Below are 15758 nucleotides of genomic sequence, written 5' to 3' on the forward strand. Positions count from 1 at the left end.
TACAACTATTGCCAAAAGAGGCTTTTATTTACAACGTTATGTGAAGTATGTTATAAAGGAGTGTGAAATGGTATATTGTAAACGAAGAATCGCCAGCTCCTTACATATTCGCCGAGTTAAGTCTAACAATCGCAAATCAATACCAGTTTCTGAGGCTAGTATCACGGCAAGAGCATGACCTGATCTACGAGAACCTTGCAGGTAATACCTTACCCTCAAATGAAAGAGCCTTGTTCTTCGCACTGTTAATAGTTATTGCAAAATTCATATCGATACCAGTGTAGAAAAGTGATGATTAAATAAGAAGCATAGTAAGCCGCTGTACGGGCGGGGCGGCAATGGCAAAATACGGCGACACTGCGGGAACAAACGAGAGAAATAACAATTGCGAATAGGGAACTGATAAGATCGCGAGATTCACCAAACTGTACAGAGCGCACCAAGCAAATCGGCCAGAACAGAACGACAGAAAGAGTATAGATTACTAACCGACGGGGGCTAGTAATCTATAGAGGCGCGAATTTGTCGAGGAAAGGACCGCTTACAATAGCACATAGCTAGACACGCTCGATGACCAGCAAACCGTTTGGTGTCCTCGGCAGATCGTACAAGACTTAGCTGGCGCGTTTGACCGCAAATGCGTCGCGCTTTCAAATTAGCATACCTCGGTATCAGTACTCTTCTGATCGTGTGCGCAAAATTGTTTCAAAGCAAACCCCATTCTACGGATGACAGGGTTATTGCGAACCTACCCTAGTTTGTAGTACGCGTGACTGGGAACTCAAAAGAACATGTTCAAATACGGAAGGTACAGTAGAACTAGGAATAACTTGCAATAAACATTTTATGTCTCTATTAACACAGTAGCAGTAGCGAGCACCGGATGGGTTGTGCGTTTAAAGCATCGTGAGGAGCAATCGTTTTATCGAAGCGATGCATACATGATTCTATACCGCATGAAGGTTGCATAAATTGGTGCTCAAATTTACGAAAATATCTTCTAGTCTTTATGTGATAACTCATTGGCGATGATTGGTCGAGAATGACAGCGAGCGGAAGTGTACACATGACAGAATAAACGAAAAATGTCGAAGAACAGTCTTGCGCAAGCGCTTGCAAAGTTAAAAAAAATTACGCTGCCTGAATCAAGTTCAGCAGCTTGGTGATCAACGCTTACACGATGTCACGTCACCGTATAGCAAATATATGATACAGAATGATACTTCAGTACGTACAATGATCAAAGGAACTGCGTTTCGTAAAAAATAAAAGCATTGCGTGCGCTATCACAGGTCTATCAAGACATGAACGAAGGCGCGGAAGCTTCACTACGCAGCGGTCAATCACATAAGTATCTGTGGTACTGTATAAACCAATGCAATAATATATATTATTGCTCCCTTCTTCACGGATAAAAGAATACATTCAAACCCAAATCTCAAAATATAGTAACACTGAAAACCTGCGAAAACATGCCTGCAAAGTTCAAGTGCTCCGTTCGTGACCCCCAAATCATAGAACATAACACTTTCGCTAAAGCATTGGCCTAATGGTGCGGTATTCCGACCGCCAGCAATTGAGGTAAGCAGTTGCATCATAATATTATCACGGAGATTGTAATCCAGTCTCAAACCAAACTTTACAGTGAAAGCCGACAGATTGATTCATACTGATTCCACCGCGGTCCTGAACCCGCCTCAACCAAAGACCAATCTCGTTTATTAACGCGTATTCGTACCAATCTCCACCCTACGTACATAGATGAAACTATATTCACGGCGATACGCCTACAGGTGGTGCAGGCGGCGGACTTGTGGGTGGTGGTGGGGCTGATTTCATTTCAACTGAACCATTCGTGAATCTATTCGGGTCCGGGTATGTACCGGAGTTCAGCGGGCTAGACTCGACGTAATACGACTCGTCGCTATTGGTCGACGTGGTTCTGACTCCGGGACGTCGAAAATGGCTGTTGTACAGTTTACTAACACTGTCCAGCCGTTTGGCAAAACCGTTCATGAGAGCGTACGGTTTGTCCGCGTCGGATGCAGTAGTAGCCAACTGGAACGGATCGTCTTTTTTCTTATTTTGCGTTCGAGAGAGCGGCGCTCTCTCGTTTTCTTTCACTCCTGATTGAGTACGCGCGTTTTCGCTGTCGCTCGAGTATCTCGCGTCGTTGGCGCCTAACGAACCGGTGCTGACTGAGTAGTAGACGCGGTCGCCTTTCTTCCGCAGGCCGACGGACGGTGATATTTTTGCGCGCGGCATGGGGTTTCCGGAGGCTCGACGCGGGCAAGTGTCTGGCTTTTCGTGAGAGTGTTTTCTGCTCTTCGCGAGGCTCTTCATTCTGCGGAGACAAGGCCATAATGAGGTTGTCTAACGAAATAGAGGGTGGAAAATGCATTTACACCTAGAAACCTAGAATGGTAGCGGTACAGTGTCGGACAGCTGGAAGAGACGATCCCAGCCAACGGAGTCGGTAAGTGTTGGAAGGAAAGGAAAGCACTTCCTACGGTATTGCTCTTTGGCCAATAATGATTTATCAACGAGCGAGACTCGGTAGTACGTTGATAGCGCATAATGTACACAATGCGAAATTTAGTGATAACCCATCTGAGTACTGATCTAGAATCGAAGCTATGGCTTGTGATTCATTCACTAAGACCCTTGTGGCCGACACTAATTGGTATAGCGAATGCCATGGATGCGGTGAATTTGAACTATAAAAGATTTCCGTCTCATGACGTAATAATAATACGAGCAAACCAATACACGTCACAGTGTAATGAGTCTAAGCACCCCTAATTTTCATTCTTGTGACGTTGTGAGACCATAAACTCTCAGTTTTACCAGCGCGATGTCGCGCGCCCATCGCGCAAAATTTCACAATCAAACTATTAATAAACCAAATGCACACACACAAACCTGGCGGACTCCTTTGATGCCGGAACACGCGCGCAAGGAGACATTTTTTGGAAGTCGCCGGCATCGATCCGTTTGATGTGATCGCAATGCGCCAGCATTTCGCCAACAGCCTTGCCCGAGCCGTTTGAATATCGCGCGGTCGGCGTGCCGCTTCTGGCCGGCGGCACCATGCGAAAAGGCTCCCTTACGTAGTGATCGTCGCACTGGAAATAGGAGAGATCTTCTTCCACGCCTCTGTCCTGGGCTTTGGAATGATTTGATGACTTGCTGTGAAACGAATAGCGAGAGAGGTGAGATCTGGTTTATTTAAAATCAACTGCGGAGAAATGTGCCGTGACGATGACCCCGAAGGACTCGCATTACATCATGAAACAAAAAATTCTTGGTCCTTGGTTAATACTTGCCATATTATGATTGCTTATGCCGAAAAAGCATGAAAAATCTTAGTTAAACCACCATAACTTCTCACAAACGATCAATTTCGTCAAGTTTTCTGCTTGCAAACCTATACATGTAATTTTTTATGCTGCAATTGCATGTTAAGTTTCAAATTAATATAGTAACGACGCATCGCTAGCAGTGCCAGGGAGCACTTACGACAGCGTGTTCTCCTCGTAAAAGTACGACTCCTGCTTGAACCGCTCGGAGACGCCGCTGGCGAGTGAACATAAAATCTCCTCGAATCTCGGCCTCATCTCCGGGTTGAATTCCCAGCAGCTCAACATCAATTCGTATCTGTCGATGAAAGAAATCGAATAGTTGGTCGACACTTGCGCTTTCGAACTTTCGGAGTAATCAAGTATAGGTCTTGCCTATAGTTTATTCTATTTTCACGGATCAAGAATGCGCTCAATAACCGGGCATCAGTAACGAAATATATACGGAACTCACAATTTCGTCGGGCATCGTTTCGGCCGCTCCATGTAGCCTCCATCTATGACGTAACGGACTACTTCATCCTGCTGCCGACCCTGGTAAGGCTGCTCCGCCAAGGTCGCGATTTCCCAAATCACGACTCCGTATGACCACACGTCGGTACGAAAATCGAATACGCCGTCGCGCAGAGACTCTGGCGCCATCCATCGTATCGGCAGAAGCCCTTTGAAGCAAAGGTGTCGTGTTTTTCACTGTCGTTGGTGCAGACAGGTTACATGATTGCAAAACCATGACAATGTAATATCACCACGATCGGAACATACTACGGACAAAATTCAAGGATTTTACCATGCATTTATAACTGTTTCTGCCACTGTTTTAATAGCATCAAATCGTGCTTCATAACGTCCGGTACTAACATTGATTAGCGTGGCAATGCAAATAGATATTATGTAGATATCACCGAGAAAGTACACTTAGAATCAGGATGACAAAAGAATTCCAACAATGTATTGCATAGCGACGTAACAATGGTAAATGACGCGGAAATGTCTAGACAAGGACAAATCTCTTGCCGCGGCTCAGACTGGGAATTTGTGTGAAGGGCTAAACAATGCGTAATGTCACATTTGAAGTCTTTGTCGTCAATCAATCAATTCCATGGTGCCGTATCATGAGGTTTGAATTCAAATCAAAAATCAATTTAAAACAAACATGTTTAAAACATGTTTTTAATTAATGACGTCACGAATCTTCAAGTGTGACGTCATAGTGACTTGACATTGACAATTGAAAATGTAGGGTAAATATAGCTGCTTTGACGAAATATCTACGTACTATAGCTGTTGAACCGACTATTTTGAGGGACCATCCCATATCGTATAAGTCGGCTATATCTGGGGTAATCGTCCGTAGCCTCATACAGCATGTCTTCGGAAAGTATTTAAGCAATTATGGCATCATTTTGCAACTTCCAAAAAAAATTTGTTTTTTTAAAAGGTAATTGTTTAAAACACTGTGTTCCCATGGTTCCCACTATGTTTAAAACATGTTTCAAACAGTGTTTTAAACAACCAGTTGTTTTGCAACCCTACGTATCACTATAAACGTAGAAAGCCCGGTGTATCACCTCCTTCTTGAGGTGGCCAGTAACGAAGTACTTTTCAGTCTAGTGGTACTTTTGCCTATTTTCACAACTTATTCAAGCGGTCATGTTTTCAGCCACTTCTATAGGCTACTTAACAATGTTTTGGTCACTTCGCCACTAGCTGCTGACTATTACCCCTGACGAGCGTCAGCCTAAAATATTCGGATTTATTGCATTATGAATATACTATTAAATTGTATACTGAATTTCTGTACCTCCAAGAAGCTCTTCTACCTCACAGTTTTTTTTTACCAAAAACTACGAACACTGTTACACTTGGGGATTTGTAAGTAATTTTGACATATCTTGAGAATTGGTATTTCTACTTGTAATTGAGTATACAATATACATTCATGGCCGCGCTTGCACTTCTATACCTACATTCGAGTAGCAATGTTGACTACGTTAACCACCACCGCTCACCTCTGCTGTCCTTTCTGTAATAGTCGGTCTCATAGACATCCCTCGCCAGGCCGAAGTCGCCGATTTTCACCACGCCGTCCTTGCTGACCAGGCAGTTTCGCGCGGCCAGATCGCGGTGCACGTACTTGATGTCGGCGAGATACGCCATGCCGTCTGCGATCTCGGCGGCCATTTGAATCTGCTCTTGCAAGGTAGGCGGCGGAAGCCTGTCTTCGGCCTGGGGCTGCGAAATGAGTGACACGCTGTAGCCAATATTAGACGCGAGATGGGAAAGGACAGACAGACAGGGAGGCAGAGCATTCCGTTCTCTGTGCTAAAGTCATTTTCATTAACGGTGCCAGAGTAGGGCTGTTAAAAATGACTTAATTTTTAACTTATTAACTGTGCTGGCTACTTGATAAAATTGTAAGCTTACCTAAAAAAAACGCTGCACACCAAGTTTGGCTAGATCCAACCTATAGTGGCATTGCTATAAAAGAAAAAGTTTCGGACATATTTAATAATAATATATAAATTTTTTCAAATTTTACTATCTGCCCCATGAAATTGTGAGATTGTCTGAAAAACCGATGCACAACGAATTTGACTGAATTCGAACCGGTAGAAACGAAGTTATTGACGTTCAAAGTTTGAGATTTCAAATCATAGTATTTACGGTGGGTAGACCTATGATGAATAAGAATTTGCCACCGTAAGTACTATTTTTTCTGATCCAAAATTTTGTACTCTAATAACATTGCTTGTACTGGTTGTAATTGAGCCAAACTTGCTGTGCATCGTCTTTTCAGGCAACTCAACAATTTCATGGGGTAGCCAGCAAAATTTGAAAAAAATTTATATTTATTTTCATCAAATAAATTCAAAACGTTTTTCTCTTATAACAATGCCTCTATAGGTTGGAATCGCACCCAAATTGATGTGCAGCCTTTATTTAGGTAACCTAACATTTTTATGAAGTAGCCAGTACAAATTGCAGAAAAAAGCATTTTTAACACCCCTACGCCCCAGGTGTTTATGAAAAAGTTAGCCGCTTTAACTTTTAATGATGGGGAATTTTGTCAACAACGTCCTCTGACCTTTATACATACGAACAGATTGCGATTGTTGGAAATGGTTCCTCTCCGTATTATCACTTATCGGGTCGAGTCATTCAACAGTGAAGCACGCATCACGCTGCGATTGCGCCTTATTGCACCGCACAAGTTGCCTTCCTGAGCAGCATAGGAGATTGTATTTACCTCTGCGTCTTCCCTTCTCGATCTGAGATGCGCTTTCAGATCGCCCTTCTCCATGTACTCCATGATAACCATGGGATCCGAGGTTTGCGAGACCACGCCTAAAAGACGGACCACGTGCGTCGCGTTGAAGGCTTTCATCAGTTTGGCTTCTTCGAGGAATTCGAATCTGAAAAATTTCAAACTTTAGAGACCGACGAAGCAATTTTGAACATGTATGTCTCATGTATGCGAACTCCATTCGTACCTCCTTTGAATTCCCGACTTTTCGCGGAGTTTCTTGATCGCCACCACGGTGCGGTCTTCTCCCTTTATCACGTTCTTTGCATACCCCACGTAAACCTGCATGTGTAAAGAGCGGAATCAAGACTCACTGCATGCAGCAGACATAACGCGGCTTGACTCTATCAAGATCTCAGTAGCGCAGGATTAACGCTAAAAACGGATATACCAGAATATATCTCAATTAACGTGGTTTTTCAGATGCGCAGGGCCAATTTGATAGGAGCACCCGGAAACCTGATTTTCATTTATATTTATATATATATATATTGTTGTTGATGGCGACAAATACGTCGTACGCGAGGTCAGATTACTAATTAGAAATCAGATTACGTCATAGTGTGTATCAGAGAAAAATTGGCGAAGATAGTCGCTCTGGCTACGCACCCTCATATGCAACATAACCCAATAAACATCCATGTCAAGCATAGGGCGACATCGTACCTTGCCGAAATTACCGTTCCCGATAAATTTCGTCAGTTCGACATCGTCAACGTCAACTTCGTAATCGTCGGGTATGTAGTTAGCCGCCAAGCTCACGTATTCGGGATTCGTTGAGGAATAAATCATAGCTTTGGCGGCGTCCTTTTTCCTGTAGAAAGCAAAAGGGTTCACCGTCAGTTTTGTGATGAAATATCGTGAAAGCGATTGGCAGAGTCGCGTGATCAAATACATTCAAACGTGAGCGCATACCAATATTGGAGCATTTGTTTAGGGCAGTAGACGTATTCTCACCACACATTGCTAAAAACACAATGAAATATTGACGCGAGTCAGCGCAAGTTCGCCTATGGCGCCAGGTACTTTGTCTGGTGGTGACATAATCCACCGATAATCGCGCTGTATAAATGTCACAACGATTCAAAATGAACCGCGAGTAAATCTTCGCCTCTGTGGGAGTTTTAATTCGTAAAAACGATCGACCTTTAGCATAGAATTGAAGTTCTGAGATTCTTGCGACGCCGCAATCGCAACTTTATTGCCTGGGTAATAGCTACTTTTCAATTTGTTGTACCGTTAAAATGCCCAAAGCAAAAACGCAGTTACATTTACTGGAAAGGCAATTGAAACAAATATTTCTATGACGTCGGTCAACATTAATTTTGGATATCCAAATTTCGCGCGAGACAGTCCGCACGAACATCCGTTGAGATATTTCCAGTGACGCGAGAAATCATTGTAGCGGTAAGCCGACGCCCAAAAAAGACATCACACTAACCCATGTGACGCAACTAAAGCCAGGCGATCATCCCACCCTTGTAGGTGTGCCTAAAAATATCCACCTTCCGCAAAGGTGTATATAAATAGTGTATAATGTCAGGGATATCTCGAACTGGTATGACGTGGTATAATGTCAGCTCTCTGCGGCACGATTTGAAGGTTGATGAGATTTTACTCACAGATAGAATTTGAAAGTTGATGACGCTGCACTCGCTGAATGGGGCCATAAAACACCTCACATGTACTACTGCTCTTACAGAAAACGTGTGCTCACTTCTTCAATCTGTAGAACACAACCGACACCACAGCGACGATGATGATTAGAGCGATTCCGCCTGCGATTCCGACTTCCAGGTTCGCTTTTCTGCTTCTCGCCCTCTCGGCGGCGCTCTGAGGGATATCGAAATTGACGTATTTCGTCCAGTTTCCTTTGCCGGCCAGCGTGACAGTCCTGATTCTGGCCCTGTGCGGCCCGACCGCGAGCACGGACGGGATGACGTAGGCTCCATTGTTTTCTCTGTACTTCAGCACGGAGTAACAGAATAGATGTCCTGACGGGTGGGAAAGCTGTAAACCGATTTGTGTTGCTGTGAGGTGCATTGTCACAAAATTAGAGACACAACGACTCGAATCCGAGTCGATTTCATCGATTGTATGGATTCGGGTTAGGCAGTGAGAGTATATAGTTTCGATTAACTAAAATATACGATATTGATACTATGATTTCAACGAAAAATATGGTTTCGATACATTCTTTCTATAGTTTTTTTCAATTTCATTATTACGGGTATGACGTCATAGTATGTGGTACTAGAATATTGGGCTCAACGCTTGATACTCGATTTGTAACCGAATCACAAAGATTCTCGATTTTTTCCAGCGTTACACAAAACCATAATACCAAATGAAAGGATGGGGAGTCAAAAATACCTTTGCATTACTGTCGTCTCTGACGTCGATGTCGTACGATTTCACGTAGCCGTTAGGGTTCTGCGGCGGCTCCCATTGTAGAGTAGGCTAAACGGAATTTTAGAAGTTTGCACACTTACACGGAGAGTTCATAGTCGGCATATTCTGACACATAAATCTTTGCAACCGTACATATATTCGAAATACAGCAGGTAAACTTGACAGTGTGCGTGCGGATGACAAAACCACCGACGCCGTGATTCGGTACATTGACAATATCATCATCTCTTTTCAACTCTTCTTCAATGTGTTTCGACTATAGATAACTAATCTATGGATAGATACGCAACACCCGTCGTCACGCTTGCCTGCCTAGTGTAATTTACTACTCAGCAATCCGAAAGCAACATAATTGCTAATCCTATAGCTGGCGTATATTATCGGAATCAGTACGACAGTAGCTTTCTAATAAGATCAACTGTATTTAATTTGAGCGCTCGGGTCGTCAGCTATGGGATTAGCAATACCGTTGCTTTCAGTTTGCTGGGCAGTAAATCACAGTTGGCAAACAAGCGTGACGACGGGTGTTGCGTATCTATCCGTGGGTTAGTTATCTATGTCCGACGTCCACCTGCGGCTTCATTGTGTTAAGGCAGGGTTACCATACGTCCTATGTGAAGAGGATTTGACCTATTTATTTTTCAAAAAATTGAAAGCGTCCGCGGAGGACGCCTAAATGTCCTCTTTCTTGGGAATTTGTCCTCTTTTTTTCAGAAAAAGTATTAAAATGCCATGAAAATGTCGACTTCGAGGCAGAATTGGTAAGCAGAATGGTACTTTTCAAAATCCGCAACTAGAACTAAAACTAGAACTAGTTACTTTTCAAAATGGACAACTAGAACTAGAACAAGAACTACTTACTTTTCGAAAAACGCAACTAGAACTAGACATAGAACTACTCGAAAACAGTATTTAGTTGACCGTCAACTAACAAGATTGGCAGTTCGTACAAGTCCTATACTTAGACCAGCACTGCTTCTACGATATTTTCTGTCTCCATTCAACTACACCTTTTCAAAATCGCATCATCGCAACAAGCACCGCTCAGCCGACCGACCTGCATTTCTCCGTCGGCACGCTCGCGCCCCGCGACCTTCAGCGTGCTGTCGTCTATGTCGTCGACGCCCGGGCGAAAATACGTCCTCGCGGCGGTCATGGCGTCGTAACTGCACATCGACGAGTCGTTGATCGCCGCGTGATTGCAAGCGTACACTCGCACCTCGTACTCGGAGTAATGGAGAAGGCTGCGGAAAAGAGGATCGGCGTGATAGCGTGGAATAGGGAGAATATCAATTGAGAACTTACTCGGAGATTACAATTTCCTGGCCTTCCGCTTCGACTTCGAGAAATTCGTCTTCAGTGTAATAGTGAGACGGGAAATATTCTTCCAGACCGCTGCTCAAACCTGGATGATTAAGCTGTTGGTAAAGCGCTGTAGTCGTATAGGCGTAGGCAGAGGTGCTCAAATTAGTCAAGGTTGCTGTACTGAGGAAGAAGTAGAAGAAACGCTGTACATTTATACCCTATTTATTACAAGTATAGGAGTAGCGATTGACAAGGCATCTCAAAAACTACTTCAAGGGTTACGAGACTTCGTAAGTACTTGCAAGAGTAGACTTGGTCGAAAATTAGCATATTTTCAGCTGTCAATCGGTGGCGGCTATTACGAAATTGCAATATGTAGGCTATCTTCTCAACCGACGAAAAACAACTGATGACATGGGCCAAGTTTTTCAACTTTTGGATCATTTTTTCACAGCTTCCTGAAGATTTCTAGATACTTAAAATTTATGTCGTGTGATGTTTTAAGCTGTTTGTGATAACTTTATATCGCAAATTTTTTTTCTATTTTTCATGTAAATTTTCCCTGCACAACTTTCATCAAATATTGCGCAAAATGTAAAGGTGCGGTTTTAAAAACATGCTATAAACAATTTCTGGCGTGGTTTTGTATAACAAAGAGTTATGTGATGGACTGGCTGCACCTCAATGTCATCTAGGACGCAATGGCTTGCAAGCTAGAAGTTGAGCTACCCCAGACCAGCACTACTGTGTCCGAGCTACTTGTTAACAGATCGTTTGATCAATTGTATGTAGTTTAAATTTGAGGTAATGTCTCATTTCACGGATGAAAATCTTACACCGTGATGTTATAAAAAGTAACCCTTCGAGTATATCCTGTCTTGATAATTAAAAAAAATTACAATTTCAACTTGTCGCTGCAACTTATTCTCAAATCAAGTGCAACTTTCCCGCGATTTTAGTGCAACAAAACACTTCTAATAGAGGCAATGTTCGAACCTATATTTAGTTACAGTGATAGAGGGACTATTTCACGCGGCTTTTGTGACATTTCCAGGCGCGAATGTGGTGAAAACTTATCTTAAAACTAATTTCGACTTTTCAAAGTCGAAAGTAGCGTAAAAAGTAACTATGACCTGGTGTGGCGAGATAGCGTAGTGGCATAATCCACAGCTACAACACCAATGGGTTGTGGGTTCGAGTCCGACCGGGGTCGTCTCCAGAATTCCTACCTATGTGTTGGAGGTTTATATATGCTCATCGTCGCTATCTCATCCGCGTTAGCGTTAGGCGGTGTCTTACAAAAAGCCTGGAAGTGGGCCGTGCTACATGTCGGCAGATACGCAATCAAAAATAACCAATATCAGCCTAGTGTAAACGGCCATAGTAGTCTACAAACACCATGAATACCGCAAACAACAACAAATATGACTTGACAGGTACATTCCATCGATAACAAAAACTTCACAACTCACCCGCCAAAAATTCCAAACCGTCCGAGTTGTTTCCATAGGACGAAACCTCCCCGCTTTCTGCGTAGCTGCTAAAATCACATTCATTAGATAGTGCACGCTGACGGACTAATCGCTTATACGGAATAAAATCCTACTTGTACGCTGGGTCGTCATTGACAGACCTCCGTTTTCTCCAATCCTCGTCCAGCGACGTCAGTCCCGGACTTGTTTTTAGAAAGAAAGCGAAAAAAATGTCAAAATCGCGATAAGCAATCAACAAGACGCAAAAAGCTCACGAGCTGAAGATTTGTCTTTGCAGAAAATTTTCGAAATCGACTTCGTTGTTGGCTCTCCTCACCAGCGCCTCTCGGTCCGGCTTATCCACGAGAGGACATTCGCAGTTCTGAGCGAAATTTGAAAATTTAGTGATCTCGAAGTCTTCTAAGGCTGTATAAATACGATCTAACCGTATTTTTATCACTTTCAGTAGAAGTGGTTGTCGTTGGGGGAATGGTCGGCTTCTTGTAGGTATGTCTCGGCTTTTCTGTAAAATCACACTTAAAGGTTCATTAAAAGTACTAGCCGAAGATGGTAGCCAAGTACAATTAGCAGTGACGACGTAAATTTCTACTCAATTACAGGGGAAGCAGCGTTCTCCGAGACGTGCCAGAAAATGGTGTTTTTGAAAGTGCTCAAGTAAGCATAGATTGCAAGTAGATTTGCTCTAGCTAGGACTGGTATACTTTCAGCAGTAAATCAGAGGCGAAGGCGACTATTTTTGAGATTGCAAGATGCATCTTCGCGACTAATTCAAAATGACAGATGGAACACCAAGCAGATGCAGTTGCTATGTCGCATAATTTAGTGATTTGATTCATAAAAGTGGTGAAAATTGGGTTAATACACCTATTTACCAACCATGTGTTTACAGACACAAGAGTGCTCAAGTACAAAATAACGCCCATCCACTCTATAGGCAATGTCGCACTGTAATACGAGTCACAAATGCCTATATAGGCCAGGAAAAATGAAGGGGCGTTAATAATTCAAACATGTATACCAGCGAAACAGTATCATCACCATCGCAGTAGCCTTGCGCAAGCTAATTTCGTTCCGGTAAATCAACCAGCGACCGCAGTGACCCTATTTAGCTTGTATTAATTGCAATCCAACCATCCGCAGCTTTCCTTCATATAATCCTAACCCATCACCTGCATACAATCACAAATCGACAATCGCACATCTGTTACACTTGAGAGTATTAATTCCGAAATCGTGGTAGCTACTAGTTCTATTGCACTTAACGCGCGCTATGGCGAATGTAAAATAAAACTCCAGATGTATAAGCGCGTTTAGATTTCCAATGGACAGGGTTATAATGATGACACCGACGCATTAAGCCGAAAGCAGATGTGGCCAAAGTGTTCGTACTCAAGCAGAGAATTATGGTCTTAACGATCGCCTAAAGGGCCAGTTCTTTTTAGCAAATAGTCCACGTACGGCCCAATATGAGCATGAGCACGTACGGCCCGGTATGAGCATCAATATGGGCCAGCTTCAATGGGTGGCTGTCAAAGTAATCAGCTTTACTACTGCAGTATAAGTAGACGTAACACAAGGCATCACAAAACTACTTAAAGTGGAAGTATATACAAAAATCGTATATCTGGTCGAGGGGTCGCATATACTTTTATCATATAATCGGTGGTTTCTACTTTCAAACCGCAGGATGTGTCTTAGCGACCAATGCAAAATGAATATGGGACTGCAAATAGATGCCATTTTCGAAAATATATCAAGTTACCGTGACTGGGTATTTCGCCCAGCAGTTCTTGTCACAATTTCACACACATCTGTGATGAGGATATTCCCTAATACCAATTTCTGCTCTGCAAACTTAAAAGCGTAGGTTAAAGTAAGTTAAAGTGGAAATAGCCTAAATCATCATCAATTGAGCAAGTAGTAGACAAAATCTACTAAGTTCTCTGAAAAGGTGGAAACACTTCGTTACTGACCACCTCTGGCCGGAACACACTATACCTCTCTCGCAAGTGTCGACTTTGGTGACGTAGAATTCATCATCCAGCTGCTTCCGCCATTTTACGACGTAATGCGTTATCCGGCCGTTCGGCGACACCGGCGGTTTCCATTGCACTGTGATCGCCGACGAATTAATGGCGCGCGCTCTCAGCCCGTACGGCTCGCTCGGTTCTACAAAATTGACACGGTGTTAAATTAAACCAGGTAGCGCCATACCCAGTCAGCGATACGTCCACACGTCTGTAGTAGTAGGTAATTAACGACGTACGTCTCTACACTTTAGGAGTACTCCAGGCGCTTATGCCTGCTTGCAATACTTACTCACGTGGTCAGGTTTTAAGACTGCTGTCATTTAATTTTACTTAATTTTCCAAGTTTTCGTGAATTATGTAATTGTAATCTACAATTTTGAACAAAAAAACTTAGCTATAATTCAATTTTTTTTTAAATCTAATTTGAAAACAAACTGTGTATCTATACTTCTGATTCTAATCCAGGGGTGGGCAAACTACGGCCCGCGGGCCGCATGCGGCCCGCAACACCGTTCTGTGCGGCCTGCGACAGTCAATGGAAACTTCTTTTAAATATTGATAAAATGCGTACAAAAAATCGAATTAATGCAGGGACTTGATTAAACTTATTGACCATGATAATTCTAAGACTGTGGTTCTCAAACTGGGTGGCGTGAAAGCATCTGAAAGGGGGGCGCGAAGCTGAGCTAAACGAAAAAATTTTTCGCGCTCCGCGCGATTGATTTCAAATTCATAATTCTTGCTCTGTATTTAGTCTGAATTTCATGTTTCAAAATATCTCATCCACAGTCGTAACCTTCCATGCCAGTGAACTATCCGTTAGGTCTGCTAGCATCGTGGTTGCATTTTGTACTGTGACGATAAGGGGGCGCGAAATCTTTCACCATCATAAGGGGGGAGGCTTGTGTCTTAAAAAAATGAGAACCACTATTCTAGGGTAAACACTTCCTATATTCTTTTTTATGTTTAATTTCTGGCGCGACAGCCCGATCTCAAGACCCATGCAGTTTGAAACGTTTCAACTGCTGAACATCACAGAAATCCTAAACGAGATTGACATAATTCGGATCACGAGTGTGATTTCAGATTGACCACTCCCGTTTTAATTACTTCAGTGATGTGCTTATAAAAACGATTCGCGCGTGTTTTAGGTAGATTCGTTCTCTGTATGCGTAGAATCGGGGTAATAATATATTATATCTACACATAGAAGAAGCGTGTTTGAAGCAAACATGGTTATGATGCTGTCAGCATTGTGTGTCATGGAACAGAACCAAAACTGGAATTAGTAAATCTATGAACAGATCGTTGCTCACAGATCTAAATTTCGATCCTGTTCTAAAAAGCGGGACAACCGACTTTCATCTCTATAGTTTTTACAAATTGGTTATAGAGGTCTACCAGCCTATGAAATCTCGCCACTATGTTTCTGACGCGTGTACGATATCATCAACACAATATTTGGTTTGTTTTAAATAAGCACTTACATTATCTCCATGTCCTCGCTATGTAATCAAATACCAATACTGCGTTTTGGTTTATAATCCCAATTCTATATAGTGCGGCCCGCAAATGGATTCAGATGTTGAATGCGGCCCGCGAGCTCAAAAGTTTGCCCACCCCTGTTCTAATCTAATTTGGAGATTCTGAAAATGTTCTAGTTGTAAAATCTGCTTGGTACCACATTCGTTTATACACGCAACAGGTGGGGTAACTATGGCGTTGAATGGGATTTACGTATAGTTATCACAAAGATGCGAGTACCATCATAATCCAGATGTCACTAAACATCCTATCGGCCGCAAACACATTACTCAATGCTAGAAAAAGAGATTGGCGTATGCGTTAAGCCGAG

General features: G+C 42.8%; 2 protein-coding genes across 5 annotated transcripts in view; both read right to left on the reverse strand.

Moving 5' to 3' along the window:
• The window catches only part of LOC145455127 (large ribosomal subunit protein eL6-like), a 114243-nt gene that overhangs the window by 26881 nt on the left and 71604 nt on the right, over positions 1 to 15758 (reverse strand). The window lies entirely within an intron of this gene.
• LOC145455100 (insulin-like growth factor 1 receptor) overlaps positions 231 to 15758 on the reverse strand; it is a 187123-nt gene continuing 171595 nt past the window's right edge. For 2 of the 3 annotated variants that reach the window (XM_080333050.1, XM_080333052.1), the window contains 17 exons: positions 13872 to 14042; positions 12299 to 12375; positions 12128 to 12234; positions 11987 to 12055; positions 11853 to 11920; positions 10381 to 10480; positions 10133 to 10319; positions 9037 to 9123; positions 8381 to 8673; positions 7330 to 7477; positions 6851 to 6945; positions 6607 to 6772; positions 5369 to 5591; positions 3814 to 4021; positions 3520 to 3657; positions 2923 to 3189; positions 231 to 2344 (listed from right to left, as the gene is read on the reverse strand). In XM_080333050.1, the coding sequence (XP_080189176.1) occupies positions 1774 to 2344; positions 2923 to 3189; positions 3520 to 3657; positions 3814 to 4021; positions 5369 to 5591; positions 6607 to 6772; positions 6851 to 6945; positions 7330 to 7477; positions 8381 to 8673; positions 9037 to 9123; positions 10133 to 10319; positions 10381 to 10480; positions 11853 to 11920; positions 11987 to 12055; positions 12128 to 12234; positions 12299 to 12375; positions 13872 to 14042 (2975 nt within the window). In that variant the 3' untranslated portion in view covers positions 231 to 1773. The remainder of the gene's footprint in view (positions 2345 to 2922; positions 3190 to 3519; positions 3658 to 3813; positions 4022 to 5368; positions 5592 to 6606; positions 6773 to 6850; positions 6946 to 7329; positions 7478 to 8380; positions 8674 to 9036; positions 9124 to 10132; positions 10320 to 10380; positions 10481 to 11852; positions 11921 to 11986; positions 12056 to 12127; positions 12235 to 12298; positions 12376 to 13871; positions 14043 to 15758) is intronic. The other variant, XM_080333051.1, reaches the window with a different exon arrangement.

The sequence above is a fragment of the Botryllus schlosseri genome, chromosome 14, assembly GCF_051294905.1.
Source record: "Botryllus schlosseri isolate E-star chromosome 14, Bs_hap1, whole genome shotgun sequence".
Lineage (NCBI taxonomy): Eukaryota > Metazoa > Chordata > Ascidiacea > Stolidobranchia > Styelidae > Botryllus > Botryllus schlosseri.